Source organism: Streptopelia decaocto (genome assembly GCF_964273445.1).
Source record: "Streptopelia decaocto genome assembly, chromosome: 6".
Classification (NCBI taxonomy): Eukaryota; Metazoa; Chordata; class Aves; order Columbiformes; family Columbidae; genus Streptopelia; species Streptopelia decaocto.
The window spans coordinates 5,099,341-5,113,470 of record NC_138660.1 but is presented as its reverse complement, the minus strand read 5'-3'; the positions used below and the strand labels follow the sequence as shown (position 1 = coordinate 5,113,470).

Here is a 14,130-nt window from a genome sequence, read left to right as displayed (position 1 = left end):
ATGTGCACCCCAGGGAGGGTGCCAGGCTCTGGAGTGCATACATGGCGGGCTCATCCCAGTGTTAGGGGGGGATGGTTTGTCCCTTGTAGGAAATATTTGGCCCAGGAAGTACCTGCTGGGGTGGGCATCACCCCATAAATGCGAGCCCAAGAGACTGAGTCTCCCTCCCCAGCACCCAAGAGGGGAAGGACAGGAGCACGCCCCCCCACAGCTGGGTGCATCCACCCAGCACCCCCAGCCCTCACTCAAGGACCCAGCTCTCCCAAACCCCTCATCGCCCCCAAACCCCTCAGTCCCCCAAACCCTAAGCACCCCATTATCCCCTGTGTCGCCAGCCCAGAGCAGACACCTCCCCAGCAGCCCCCAGCCCGGCTCCCCCCCCGCTGCCGCCGCGTCTCCCCTCCACTATTGTCAAAGGGTTGCCTCTGCCTCTGTCTGCAAAATTAATTCGGAGGTGGAGAGGGAGAATTATGTAAAGTGTGGTTATTCTGGAGCGGCGGGGGAAGCGCGGCTGATGGCAAAGTGCCTTTTTGTGTGTTTAATATGCATTTTTTTCCAGCGGTGCATTTTCAGGCGGGTAATTTGCTGTCTTTTCAGACCCCGATCAGTATCATTTCTCCGGCAATGACAGCTTTTATTTGCACTGAAATGAATGCTGCAAAATTTCCAAGAAATAGCGGCGGCCCCGTGGGCTGCCCACCCCCGCAGGCCGGGGCACGGGCACCCGCCAGCACCTGCCCCCCCAGCCCCCTGGCTGGGCCTTGCCTGCAGCCCCACTTGGTGGCAGCGCCCAGGGTCTTGGGCACACGCGTGTGACAGTTCGCAGACCCTTGTGTTCACAGGTGTGTGTGTGTGTCTCCGCTGCCCCCACACCCCCCCCAAGCCCTGAGTGTACATCAGCGCATCACACCTAGGGGAAAGTGCCTATACACTTCGATGCATGTGCACATATAGACACCCCACTGTGCACATATACGCCCCACAGCACAGAACCCTCCTTCTGAGTACACACACACTCCTAGTACATGTATAACCCCCCTTAATGCATATATGCACATCCCACACAATGCCTATGTGCCCATGCCTGTGTGCAGGGGGCCCTCACCCCCACTTTGTATCTCCCAGACCTCAGCACAGCACCTCTGATGCAGGGCACCCACCCACCATAGGAGTTTGGGGGTGCACCCCTCTCCCCCTCAGCACAGTTCCCCTCCTGGGGAAACTGAGGCACAGAGGGGGCAGGCACACATGGGATCTCCTCTCCGGGCACTGGCAGTGATGGGTGGGAGCCTGGAGAAGACGCAGGGTTTGTGTCTGTCTGTCAGTTTGTTGGGAAGGAGGAAGAAATACTGTTTGTGTAGGTGTGTGCCGTGTGGGCGTCGTGCACCGGAGCTGCTGTGCCAACGTGCGATGCTGTCTGTGCAGCAGGTGTGCACGCTGCGTGTGCACAGCTGGGTGTGCATGTGTGCACCCTTGTCAGCCCCCTGTCCGTGTCCTGGTGTGTGCGGCAGCGTGTCTGCAGGGGCAGCGTGGGCACACATGCCTGTGCAATGCCGTGTGGGCACCTCCGACCAGAACAGCACCCCCACACGTGCAACACCGTGCGTGCAGCCGGGTGTGCTCCCCGGGTGTGCCCAGGTGTGACGGTGTTGGGGTGCCCACGTGTGTGTGGTGCTGTAGCCCCCAGCCAGGGGTCCCCAGCTGCGGTGGAGCTGGTGCCTGGCACAGCCAAGGTTAACTCTGCTGGAGCCTGTGGGCACAGTGCGGGGAAGCTTTAATTTAATGAAGTGTGAGGCTTTTTATGGGCTTTTAATTACGTGGTGATAATTAACATTATAGGCCGCTGGGTCCCGCTGGTGCCCGGCTGCCCCGTGCCAGCTCCCGCCTGTTTGTAAATAAAACCCGCGGGCCACGCAGTGCCCATCCCAGGGCACCCCCTCCTGCAGCAGGGAGCAAAGCCAGCCCCTGCTCCCCCCCGGCTGGGGATTTAGACACAACCCACTGCAAAATGTGAGGAGCAACGAGGGCTCCCCTATTTTGTCCCCCCAGCCTCCTTGTTTTATCCAGCCCTCCAGCCGAGCAGAGGGGCCAGCTGGCCGTGCCAGGCTTGGCGAGAGCAGGCACAGGCAGCAGTGTCACACTTGTCCCCCCACATCGGAGCCCAGCCTGGCCCAGCACAGCCCCCCCGTGCCGGGGCTAATAGGAAGCGATCCATCAGGAAGCACCCGGGCGCGCTGCCCGCCTGCCAGGCACCCGCGGTATTTATCACCCAGCACACAGGCAATTTCCTGCCCTCCCCTAATCAATAATAATGGGGGGGTGTAGGGAGTAATGCCAGTTCCCCCATGTGGGTCATGATGGCTGTGAGGAGGCAGTGATGCCCATGAGACAGGGCCCAGAATAAGGCCAGGGGGCCCAGAACAAGGCCAGGGGACACAGGCATCCAGGTGAGGCCACCCAGCCCCACCCACATAATTTCCCCCTCCTTGGCAGGATCAGGGGCTCAGAGCCCATGGTGGGGGCTCTACAGATTAAAACATCTGGGTGACTCTCTCCCAGCAGCACTGGGGGTGCTGAGCAAGAGCTGGGCTGCTGTACCCCACAGCCATTAGGGCCAGCACCCTTCTGCTTCCACCCCCAAAGCCTCCCACTGGGAACCCAGGCATCTGTGCTCCCCTCCCCCACCCCTTCCCATTTAATTTTTCCTAATGAAAGGCAGGGAGGATGGCGGGGAGCTGGGGCACCAAGGTCGAGGCTGCCTTTAATCAATCCCCGCTGCTGGCTGGGTGCCCGGAGGAGGCGGCGGAGGAGTGGCTGGGGGCTGCGGAAGGGGGGAAGCACGGAAAACAGGGGTGTAGGGTGCAACCAAAGGGCTCCCAGCAGTCAACAGGGGCACCAGGTGCTTGGCCCCCTCATGGGACCCTGCTATTCCCCACCGCCATCCCAAAAAAAAGGCACCGTGAATGCACCGCACTGCCCAGCCAGCACCAGGGCTGTGCCTGGATCCTGCCAGGGCAGCTTTAATCACCACCCAAAAAACACCCTACCCCCCTGCACACAGTCCCCAACCCCTTCCTGCCCGCTGGGGCGGGGACACCAGCACTGGGGACATCCCCGGGCTCAGGCTGCTGAAGGCACTGGGCGAAGGAGGGTGCAGGGAGCCAGGGGGAACCCGTAAGGTGACCTAGAGCTGGGTGCTGGTGACGGCGCTCACCCCGTGCACCAGCACGGTGGGGCCCAGCCCGCGGGTGAGCAGCTCCAGCTGGTGCAGGTACAGCGGGTACAGGCCGGTGTCGGCCGGCGGCCGCGGCAGGTAGAGGAAGCGCACGGCCGGCGCGGGGCTCTGCTCCAGGACCAGTTTGTTGGCAGCGCAGACGTACTCATCTGACACTTGGGTGGTGTTGGCTGGGAAGTTCACAACCCCTTCCTCCTCCTCCTCCTCTTCCTCCAGCGGCCCCCCCGGGGGTCCCTGTCGGGTTTGCCAGTGCAGGCGGGTGACGGCGTCCCAGGGCACCAGCTGGATCTGGGCCTGGATGCGCAAGTCCTTGAGGAGCTGGCGTAGCTTCTCCTCCTGGGCGTGGGGCATGGCGCCCGCCTCCACGCAGAGGAAGAGGCGCAGGCGGGCCCGGCGCCAGGCCCGCGCCATGTTGAGGACACAGGCCATCTGCAGCAGGAACAGGCTGCAGGTGTCGGCGTAGCGGGCGCTGTCGGGCCGCAGCAGGTTGACCGGCCAGACGTGGATGGCGGGCGGGGGACTGGCAGCTCGCCGCAGCTCCCAGGCCTTGTCCAGGCTCTCCAGGTCCCGGGCCAGCAGGACGTTGCGAAGCATCTTCAGGGCGTCAGCCACGATGCCCACGTACTCACGGGCCGACAGCAGCTTGGGGGCAGCAGGCGCCCGCAGCGGGGGGAAGCCCAGGGGGACGTCCTCGCGGGCACTGGTGAAGGCAGGGTGCCGGGCCAGACCGTCCTGCGGTGCCACGTCGTCGTAGAAGCCCAGCACCAGGGTGTTGGGGCGCATCCCGCCTGCCAGAGAGACCCCAGCAGCCTGGCTGAGTGGAGGCGGAGGGCTCCACCAGCCCTCCTGGCACTGCAGGGCTCAACGAGCCACAGCTTGGCTTTGGCATTGCTCACGCTGGTGACTCCAGACCCCTCAGCATCATGCGCCCAGACACTCCCAAGACCCAACTTGGCTCTGGCATTGCTCACCCAATACCTCTCCAACCTCAAATTTGGCTTTGGTGTTGCCCACACCACATGCTTCCCTTGGTATTGCCCATCTAAGTGTCTTCAAGCTCCTCAATATTGCCAACGCAGGTGCCTCCAAGTCCCAACTTGGCTTCAGTAGTGCTCATCACAGATGCCTCTAAGTCTCAGCTTTGGCATTGCCATTGCCCATTGCACCCAGGTGCCTCCAAACCCCGTGGCACTTCTCACCCCCTCCCCCTTGGACCCTCACCTGTGCCCAGCCCAGGCACCACTCACCAAGGCCAGAGGTGAAGAGCAGCTGCCGGACTCCGTGCCGCACCGAGGGCGCCAGGGTGAGGCTGACGAAGGCCTTGACGTTCAGCTTGTCCACCAAGCTCAGCCACGAGTCCTGCTGGGGCTGCAGCGGGTCCGAGGGCAGCGTGTCTGGGTGGGGAGAAAGAGCAGCATCAGGGGGTCGCGCTGGTGTCCCCTCAGCACTGCCCCCTGCAAAATGAGTGCCAAGCCCCACACCCACCCCAGCACCATGAAACAGAGCTGGGAGGGTGGAAGCAGGTGCTTCCAGCCAGAGATAGGAAATTATACATAAATATATAAAAAAATATCCAGGCAGCCCCATCCCCCCTCCCCAATTTCAGGCCATTAGTCACCACGGCAACGGCAAGGGGGGAGCAGAGCCCGTGCATCCGCTGGGGGTGGGGATGGGGACAGGCACAGCGTGTGCCAGGGAGCACGTGTGTGTGCAAACCAACACGCACCAGGGTGCAAACACGCCTGAAGCATGTGGACACACAGCAGCAGGCATGGGGCGAGGATGCACACAGGGACACGCACTTGCAAGGCTGCACTGAGCATGTGCAAAACACTCACACGTGTGCTGAGTGTGAACAAGCATTGACCTGTGCAACGGGACCGTGCTGCACAGCGGCCCAGAGGAGCCTGGGTGGTGTGTCCCACGTGTGCACGCCAGCACCGACACCTGCACACGTGGGGATGAATACTTGAGCACATACAAGTGCAAGCTCACAGCACACGTGTACAAGCACGTGTACAAGGAGGCATGGGGAGAGACACAATCACCTACATCCCCCGTACCAAGCCAAGCCCAAGGTGCCACACACATATGCCCAAAATGCTGACATTCCCCCACTGTGTACACCCTGCCAGCCAGTAGATGGGCAGCGGCATCACCCCAAAGACTCCGGAACCCCCTTGGTACCACAGTGAGAGGCAGGGGCCACCAGCACCAGGGCCAGTGCAGGCTCTCACCCAAGTCCTGTAGCTCAACGTGTCCCAGGACATAGAGGCCACTCTTCTTGAGGTCATTGACAAAGTCAATGAGGCGGGAGCTGCCCCGTGGGTTCTGGACCATCAGCAGCATCTGCGGGCGCCAGAACTTGACGTGGTCCTTCCGCACATCCAGCATCAGCAGGTACTTCCTCACCTGAAGGGAGGAAGAGCAACCAGTGAGGAATCCCCCTTCCTTCAATGAACCACCCTGAAAACACACTCCCCAGGACAGAGCTGCCACAGGGACACCGGCTCTCCGCCCCATCAGGGGACAGCAGAGAAGGACAGGGCTCACCTGGTGGAAGATGAGGGCCTGGCTGATGTAGCCCCAGGTGCTGCTGGGCGAGAGGTAGTGGAGGGCAAGGAGAAGGATGAGGAGGAAGCCCAGGCTTGCTGAGGCCGATACGGGGCTGATGAGGAACATCATGACGCAGCAGCCCGCGATGCCCAGCAGGCACGTGTGCCAGGTGAAGTATCGGAAGGTGGGCCTGGAGCAGGGAGGAGGGGACACCCGCTACCACGCAGCCCCCACACCAGCTGTAGTGCGGGCACAGCAAGGGGGGCTGTACCAAGGTGCCAAACAGCCACCCCTAGTGAACCCCACTGTGCCAGCCCCTGGCAAACAGGGGTAATGATGGTGACAGGGCTGGGGCTGCCCCGGCACACCTGCGGGGCCAGGCAGTGCCGGGCAGCGCATGGCAGCACCGGCGGCCGTGGAGCCCGCTCAGCCTGGCGCAGGGAGGCGGAGGCAGGAAGGCGAGAAGCTGTTATTTTCTCTAATTGTTGTTTTTCCTGAAAGGTAATTAAAATCATTTTCCGCTGCGCTTGATGGAGACCGCAGTATGGGGAAGGAGGGGCACCAGACATGGGTGGGCAAGGGGCCCGTTGCCACCCACCCCAGCAGCCTCCCCCCCAGGCACTGCTCCTGCCCCATCCGTGCCTGGCCAAGGCAGCAGCTGGGGGGGGCTAAACCCCAGCCTGGCACAGACACCAGCTCTCTCTTGGGAGTGGGGTGCCCTGGGGGACACTCAGACAGTGCTGCCCAGCCCTGCTCAGCCATCGCCTCTGCACCACTTGCAGCACCCCCTGTTTCAGAAGCACAGCACCCTGCACCAGGGCAGTGGGCATCACCCAGAAGGGACATGAGGCTCCTCCCAGCCACTGGGCTGTGACCCCTCAGATTTGGGCAGCCCTGCCAGGCCAGTCCTGTGCCAGGGTACCCCATGCCCCCCACCCTGGGCTGGGGCTGCCTACCACACACACTCCTCCTTTCTGGAAGATCTTCTCCTCCTCACCACCCAGAATCCCCCTCCCTCCCCCTTCTCCCCTTCCCCATTAGTTTAATTAGCACTAATGGAAAGTGGGCTCCATCACCGCTTGGCAAGCTGCCCAGGGGATGCCGGGCAGGCACAGGCTATAAATTACCTCCAGAAAGCCTAAGGGGAGGGGGCAGGTGGTACTCGGTGGTGCTGGATTTATCTGTACCCATTCAGCAAAGCGGTGCCAGTGCATGGGGCTGTGCCAGGCCAGTGCCACACTGGCACCTGGCCCCTTCTCCCTCCCCCGGGATGGAGGTGTCTCTGCTCTCTCTAATGTCCAGGAGAGGGCTGCTCAGCATCTCTGCCCCGCGGAGGGGCGGCAGTAACAAGGATGGCAGGGGAACTGCAGACAGACAGACAGACAGATGGGTGCCAGCCCAGAGTGCAGCCTCCCTCCCCTGTGCCAGTGGGGTACCTGAAGTTGGGGGCCGATGCCCACTCCAGTGCCAGGCAGGCCAGGTTGACGGTGGCGTAAACCAGAAGGAAGAAGGTGGTCACGACCCCTGCAATGGTGTTGAGCTTTCCAGAGAAGAGCACCAGCTACAGAGAACGTGGAGAGGGAACAAGGTGAACGCACCCCCAAGGGTGGCAATCCCAGAATGTGCCTGAGCCAGCCCTGCCAAGCCCAGGTCACACCATGGTGGCATGCCGGGAAATGGTACAGGCAGTGCCATGCAGCCATGAACCGCTGCACCTTGCTGTGATTTATCCTTCCTTTATGGGCTCAAGGAGGGAAAGGCACAGCTGCAGCTGGACACCCAGGGTAAGGGGGGTCCCCAGGGGCATGGGGACATGCCAAGCTCCGTAACATCCAGCCCAGGTGCCAACCCACCTTCACGTGGCAGGGCTGGGGAAGAAGCATCGCCGGCAAACTCACCTGCACCACCAGCCAGGAGAGGATCACCGCCATCACCGGGTTCCCGCTAGCAGACGTCTTCTTGGCCAGCGCCAGCGCCCGGCCTGTGGGCAGAGGGGGGAGGTTGGGCTGGGGCACCCCCGCAGGCACCAACAGGTTCAGCCACCAGCCAGGAGTCCTGTCCCCACCCTGTGTGCTGGGGCATGGACAAACACCAGGGCACACGGGTGAGCCAAGTGGGCACAGGCCAACCCATAAAACATCACTCTCACACCAGGAAGGGGGCTCCCCGGTGCCAGGGCTGGTTCCCGGCAGGGACAGCCTGCCAGGTGGGCACTCACCAAAGAGATCGTCCCGGGCCAAGGCGTAGAGGATGCGGGACGCCCCGATGAGGTTGCTCATGGCTGCAGACAGGGTGGCAGCGTAGATGCCCACTGTGACCAGGGGCGGGAAGATACTGATGTCACGCAGGAAGCCATAGTCTTTCTGTAGGAGGGTCCTGGAGAGGGACAAGGACATGCTGGCACATGCCTTACTTGTGCCCACGTGCCCTGGCACAGCCAGGCACCAATAGCACCAGTGAGGGGACAGGTGGCTGTACCTGTCACAGGTGGCACACATGAGGAAAGCCAGCAGGTTGTAGACGAGGTAGGTGAAGAGCACAGCGGAGATAGTGCCTCGTGGGATGGAGTAGCTTGGGCGCTTCAGGTCGCCTGCGAGCAGGACCAGGCAGCATTAGTGCCCACGGGCACAGCACCCCTCTGCTCTCCTCCGGCCTCGGCTTCCGCTCCTGGTGCCACACAGCCCAGCTCCCCCTGCCTGTACCTGACATGTTGGAGCCTGCCATGATGCCAGTGCAGCCGTTGAACATCACCGCGAAGACAGAGCTGAAACTCATCATCTGCCCGGTGGTGTAGTCCACCCCGTACCCACCTGCAGGACACACAGGCACAGGCTGTGATGGGGTATGTGACACCCTCTCCTCAGTGTCCCCATACCCAAACCACAGAGGAAATCATGCCATGGGACCTGTTTTGTGCCCACAAGCTCCCCCCAACCTTCGGCAAGCCCCTGCCAACGTGGAGGTGACAGAGTCACCCCGGCGCAGTTGCCACGGTGGATACGGTGGGCAGGGTGGGGAGAGCCGCTCCTCACCGCCCAGGTTGTTTCGCAGGGTGGTGAGCGAGAAGCCGGTAAAGGAGCCATTATCAGTCTCGGAGCCGTTGATGTAAGGCAGATGGATGGGCACCCCGAGGGGCCGTGTGGCGAAGAAGCTGACGAGGATGGTGCCCAGCACACCCACGACGATGAGGAAGATGAGGAAGGTGGCCTTGGCGTAGATGGAGGCACCCACCAGGCACACGAGGAGGCAGAGAGCCAGCAGCACGGTGCCGTAGAGCAGCTCGTACCAGTAGCTCTGGGGCAGGACATGGACACCTGTGCCCACTTTTTGCCCTGGGCAAAGAAAAGCCAGAATCAGTGGGGCTCAGAGTGGGCAGCACCGGGAGCCGAGAGCCACCAGCATTGTGCCAGGCACAACACACGCCAAATCACCTGCCAGAGGGCTGCGCGAGCTGTGCTGGCTATGCTGGGCATGGTGCTCAGCACACCTGGCAGGGCACTAGAACTACTCGTGTAAGGGACACCCTTGTCCTCTGCTACCACACGGAGGGGTACTCACCAGGCGGGATCCCAAAGCTGTCCACCACCGCCTCCACCAGCCCCAGCACGTAGAGGGCACTGCCACACACATTGGCCAGGAAAAACATGATCCCGATGCTGCCCCCAAACTCCGGGCCCAGGGCACGGCTGATCATGTCTTGCTCGAGTCAAGGGAAGATGTCAGCAGCCCAAACCACTATCGGGTGACCCCAGCCCTTCCTCCCAGGCCAAGGGGCTCCCAGCCCCAGCATAGCACCCTGAGGCCACCGGGCAGTCACCCGATTTTGGCCCATGTGCCCTGCAGCAGCACCCACAGCAAAGGATACAGTAGGCTCCTCCAGCATCCAGGGCCCCGTTGGTGGCAATGGCACACACAGACAGCACCGTCATGCCGATGATGAAGTACGCCACCGCAAACATGGCCAGGGCTTGGTACAACCCGGCATGGCCCACCACAAACCCTGACAAGCATTGGGGAGAGGCCGGCATGCATGTTAGCTGAGCACGGACCACCCCCCAGACAGGGTCTACAGGCACAGCCACCACCCAGAGCTCGTCCCCACCAAGGCAGGTGGGCTGCTCCCATCCCCCTGCCCACGGCTCCCCCCACCATGGGTAGCAACACCCCCACCCCACGGTGTTGCCACCTCTCACGTGCAGCATCACCCAGGGCCAGCCCAGCTGGTGCCTCCCACCTCAAGGTATCTCCATCCTCCTGCCGTGCCGGCATCAGGCCCAGGCATACCCTGGGCACAGGCAGCTCAGAGGTGCACACCCAAAAAGCAAACAAACAGGGCAGGGGCCCTGCTGCCCACCCAGCCCTGGGGCACTGCAGGGGGGTGGCGCTGGGACTCCATGCCCTGCTGGCACCCTCAGCCGTCAGGGGGTGTTGTGTGCCCCGCTTGAGGCACCAGGAGCTGACGGGCTCCCGTGGGGTTTGCATTGCAGCCCTGCTCACCCGCTGCAAAGCAGGAAGCAAAAGCAGTGCCGGGGCATCCGCGCCAGCTGGGGCACCGCTCCCTGTTCCCCCGGGACAGGGCACCCAGAGCCCCCCAGCCAGGCACAGGGCACCCAGAGCCTCCCACAGCCCTGCCCAGGGTGACGGGCAGCGTGCCCAGCCAGCAGCACCACGGGCAGGAAGGGGCCGCCTGCGGCTGCGGGGAGATGCCCGATCTCAGCCACAAGCCAGGCCGCAGCCATGCCCGGGGGCAGCGAGGGAGGTGCCAGGGCATGGCTGGGGCACGGGCATGGCAAGGAGGCTTTGGGGAGACCCGCTGGGTCTGGGGGCACCCCCTGTGATCTGTGGAGGGCTGGAGGGTGCCTGAGTGCCAAAAGCTGGGAAAGGCAAGGGGGGAGGAAATGAAGGGGTGTCCCAAAAGTAGTGTGAGGGTAAGCAGGAGAGCGGCTCGTTCTGGAGATCTGGGGGGTGTTTTAGGTGTGGGGGATGCAGGGGACTGATGGGGGGAGCCACGGCCCCCCCCCCACAGCGGGATGGTTCCTCTTCCCAGCAGCTCCCCTCCCCCTCTGCCCCACACTTCCCTTCCAGCCCCGTGGCCCCTTGGGGTAACCCTGGTACCTGCTGGAGGGTAGGGTTGGTGTTCGGGGGTGCAGAGCCTGTGAGAGGACCCCAAGCAGGAGGGTGGGAAGCGGGTGAGTGATGTCAGGCCAGAGCTGTGCCCCCAGCCCACAGGTCGAGGGGTCTCTTGGCCGGGGGAAGGAGCTCATGGCCCCCCCGGAGCCTCCCGGCCCCCCGGGGCACACAGCCAACTCCCGCCCTGTGTGCTTTCCGTGGGCAGAAAGCGAAAGAAGAAAATCCTTCCCTGTTCCCGGACCCAGGCGGATGCTGCCTGCCCTGGGCCGCTGCCTGGTCCAGGACGGGACAGGGCATCTCCCCCTGCCAGGGCCCCCCAAAGGGCCAACACCCTGCCCGATTCGTGATCAGCCTGCCCCTCTAGTTCTCCCAGATTGCCCAGAAACAGACTCATAACCCAAACTGGGAGTACACTGGGATCAAATCTGTGCCCTCTGAATAGCAAGGGGGGTGCAGTTGGGTGCCTGACGGGGGACACGGGGTCCCATGCTGGGGACACCATGTGGGAACTGGGAGGGAACTGCGGTGCTGGAGGCCAGTCCTGGGAGATGCCTGGGAAGCAGTGGGGTCCCAGCAGTGGGGGATGGGGGGGACATGAGGGCACTGGGATCCCATTTAGGGAAGGCACTGAGAAGGCACAGGGGTCCTGCCCCAGGGACACTGGGGCTTCAGAGTGGGGAGCCTTACTGAGGATACTGAAGTCCCTAAGTGCGTTCCCATCCTGCAGGTACAGCAGGAGCCCTGGGGCCCCAAGGTGGAGGGGTCAGGAGGGGACACACAGCACTGGGGGACAACTGAGAGAGCACTGGGACTCCAGACTGGTGGACCTGACGAGAACACTGGGAAGGCACCAAGGCCTCAGGCTGGGGTGAGCACTGCAGCGGAGCACTGGGACTCCAAAGTGGCAGGGTCGGGAGAGGACACTGGGGACCCAGACTGGGGGAGCTTAGGGAGGAGCACTAGGACGACAAACTGAGAGGTCGGGGGGGGGGAGCAGCGTGAGGCACCGGGGCTTCAGCCTGAAGGGCTCGGGGTGCGCACAGGAGCTCCAGACGCCGGGGGCTCTGGATGCGGGGAGGCCTCGGGAGAACACGGGGGTGCTGGACAGGGCTGGTGAGTCCCTGGGGTCCCCGGGCCGCGGCCGGGAGGGGGGACGGGGGCGCCCCGGAGGGCAGCAGCACTCACCGAGGCGCAGGAAGAGGACGACGCTGAACATGGAGAGCAGCGTGGGCACCACTACGCCCAGGAAGGTGGGCAGCTTGCGGGGGGCGGCGGCGGCGGCCCGGCCGCGGGCGCGCTCCCGGCCCCGCTCCTCCTCGACCGAGCCGCCGCACAGGCGGTACGTGAGCAAGGCGCTCCGCTCCGAGCTCGCCATGGCCCGGCCCGGCACGGCCCCGGCCCCCGCCGGCCCCGAAACGTACCCGGTCCCGGCCCCGGTCCCAGCCCCGGCCCTGGCCCCACCGGCCCCGCCCGCCGACCCGGGCCCGACCCGCCGTGCCCCGCCCACACTCCCGCCCCTCCAACCTGACCACGCCCACGGGCCTCGGATAGGCCACGCCTCCGGATCCTCCTCCCCGGATAGGCCACGCCTCAATCTAACGAATAGGCCACGCCCAACCCCGTGTGCAGGCCCCACCCCCTCGCCCGCCCAACCATGTAGGCCACGCCCCATCTTCCTAGCTAGCCCCGCCTCCTTGTTGGCTCCGCCCACAGCCCCCCGCCCGTACCCGACCCTTCTCACGGCCCGAATGTACTCCCATAGTGGTCCCTCCCCGCCTGCCCCATCCGTTCCAGAGGTGTCCCACTCCAACACCCCCACAGTGCCCCCAGCCCCCGCGTCACCCGAATCCCCCCAAGCCCCGGTCCTCCCGGGGTCTCCTCACTCCTGGTACCTGGCACTGACCCCCCCCATCCCGAAACTCACCCCACTCCTCCCGGCACCCCTAAACCGGCCTCCGTGCCGCTGCATCGCCGCACACCCCCTGCCCCGACCCCCCCTAACGGCTGGAGTCACTCCCTAGCCAGCACCCCGATACCGACCCCGGCAGCCCCAGCCTGCCTCCCGGGACCCCGGTACTGACCCCGCCCTGGTGCCCGCTCCCAGCGCTCCCCCGCCGGTGCCGGCCGGGCTCGGCTGCCCGCGCCAATTACCGGACAATCGAGGCCCCTGGGGGCGCCGTCCCTCCCTCCCTCCCCGCCGCCGGGGCTGGGATCTGCCCGGGCCCCGGGGTCCCACTGTCGCCGCCGCCCGGTGCGGCCGAGCGCCTCGCCAATTAGGCTAATGGGGTTGGCACTGGCACCGAGGGCGGCGGGGGGGGCGGGTCGGTGGGCCCGGGAGCGAACCCCACGCCGGCCTTGAGTGCCCGCGTGGGCGCTGGCTGCGGTCAGCAGAGCGGTTGACCCCCACGGCGGGAGCCCGTGTCACGAGTGGGGGGGATCAGTGCAGAGACTCCGGGGCGGAGCGCAGGACCGCTCCCGCGATGGGATGGCGCTGCCCCCCTACCCGTCCCGCTGTCTCCCGTGGCGCAGCGTGCCCCCGCGGTGTCCCCGCGGCCGAGGTGGGAGCCCGGCGGGGCCGGAGCTTTCATCTGCGACGGGCCTGTCGCCGTGCCAGCCGCGGGCAGCGCCGCGCCTTTGATGTGCCACTGAAGCGGCATTGTCCGCGCCCCGCTGGCGCAATTAGGGCCTGGGGGGGTCCGGGCGGGGGAGCGCGGCACGGCCGGGGCTGCGGGCATGGAGGCGCCCCGGCCCCTAACGGGGACTGGCATAGTGGCATGGGAACCCCTAAATGGGTATGGGGACACGGGCACCTCCTGCAGCTAATGGGGACACATAGGGGGGTGTGGACACCCCCTAAGAAGGAGACAGATGAAAGCTATGGGCACCCCCTGTACCCCAAAGGGTATGGGGCCACGCGTACTCCCTGACTACCCAGATGAGCATGGGGACATGGGCACCCCCCTGCCCCTAACAAGGACAGAGGTGTGGACATGGGCACCCACACCTGCCCTCTTACAGTGAGAGAAATGAGGACATGGGCACCCCTCGGATGGACATGGTGACCCAGGCATCCCCTGCCCCCTAACAGGGACAGAGATGGGAGCACGTACACCCCCTGCACCCCGAAGAGGTGGTGGGGATGTGGCCGGACCCTGCCCTGCCAAAGGAGCTGAGTCTGGGCCCAGAGGCACAGGAAGGTGGCAATAGGG

General features: G+C 64.4%; 1 protein-coding gene across 1 annotated transcript; it reads right to left on the bottom strand.

The window, feature by feature from the left end:
• Positions 1-787: 787 nt before the first annotated feature.
• SLC12A9 (solute carrier family 12 member 9) lies at positions 788-12,303 on the bottom strand. Its single transcript, XM_082056123.1, has 13 exons — positions 12,107-12,303; positions 9,657-9,791; positions 9,350-9,487; positions 8,824-9,123; positions 8,494-8,601; positions 8,270-8,381; positions 8,010-8,167; positions 7,690-7,772; positions 7,228-7,352; positions 5,789-5,981; positions 5,473-5,647; positions 4,483-4,629; positions 788-4,023 (listed from the first exon to the last, which is right to left on the bottom strand). The coding sequence occupies exons 1-13, from the start codon at positions 12,294-12,296 to the stop codon at positions 3,185-3,187; spliced, it is 2,703 nt and encodes a 900-aa protein (XP_081912249.1). The 5' UTR covers positions 12,297-12,303; the 3' UTR covers positions 788-3,184.
• Between the last annotated feature and the right edge of the window lie 1,827 nt (positions 12,304-14,130).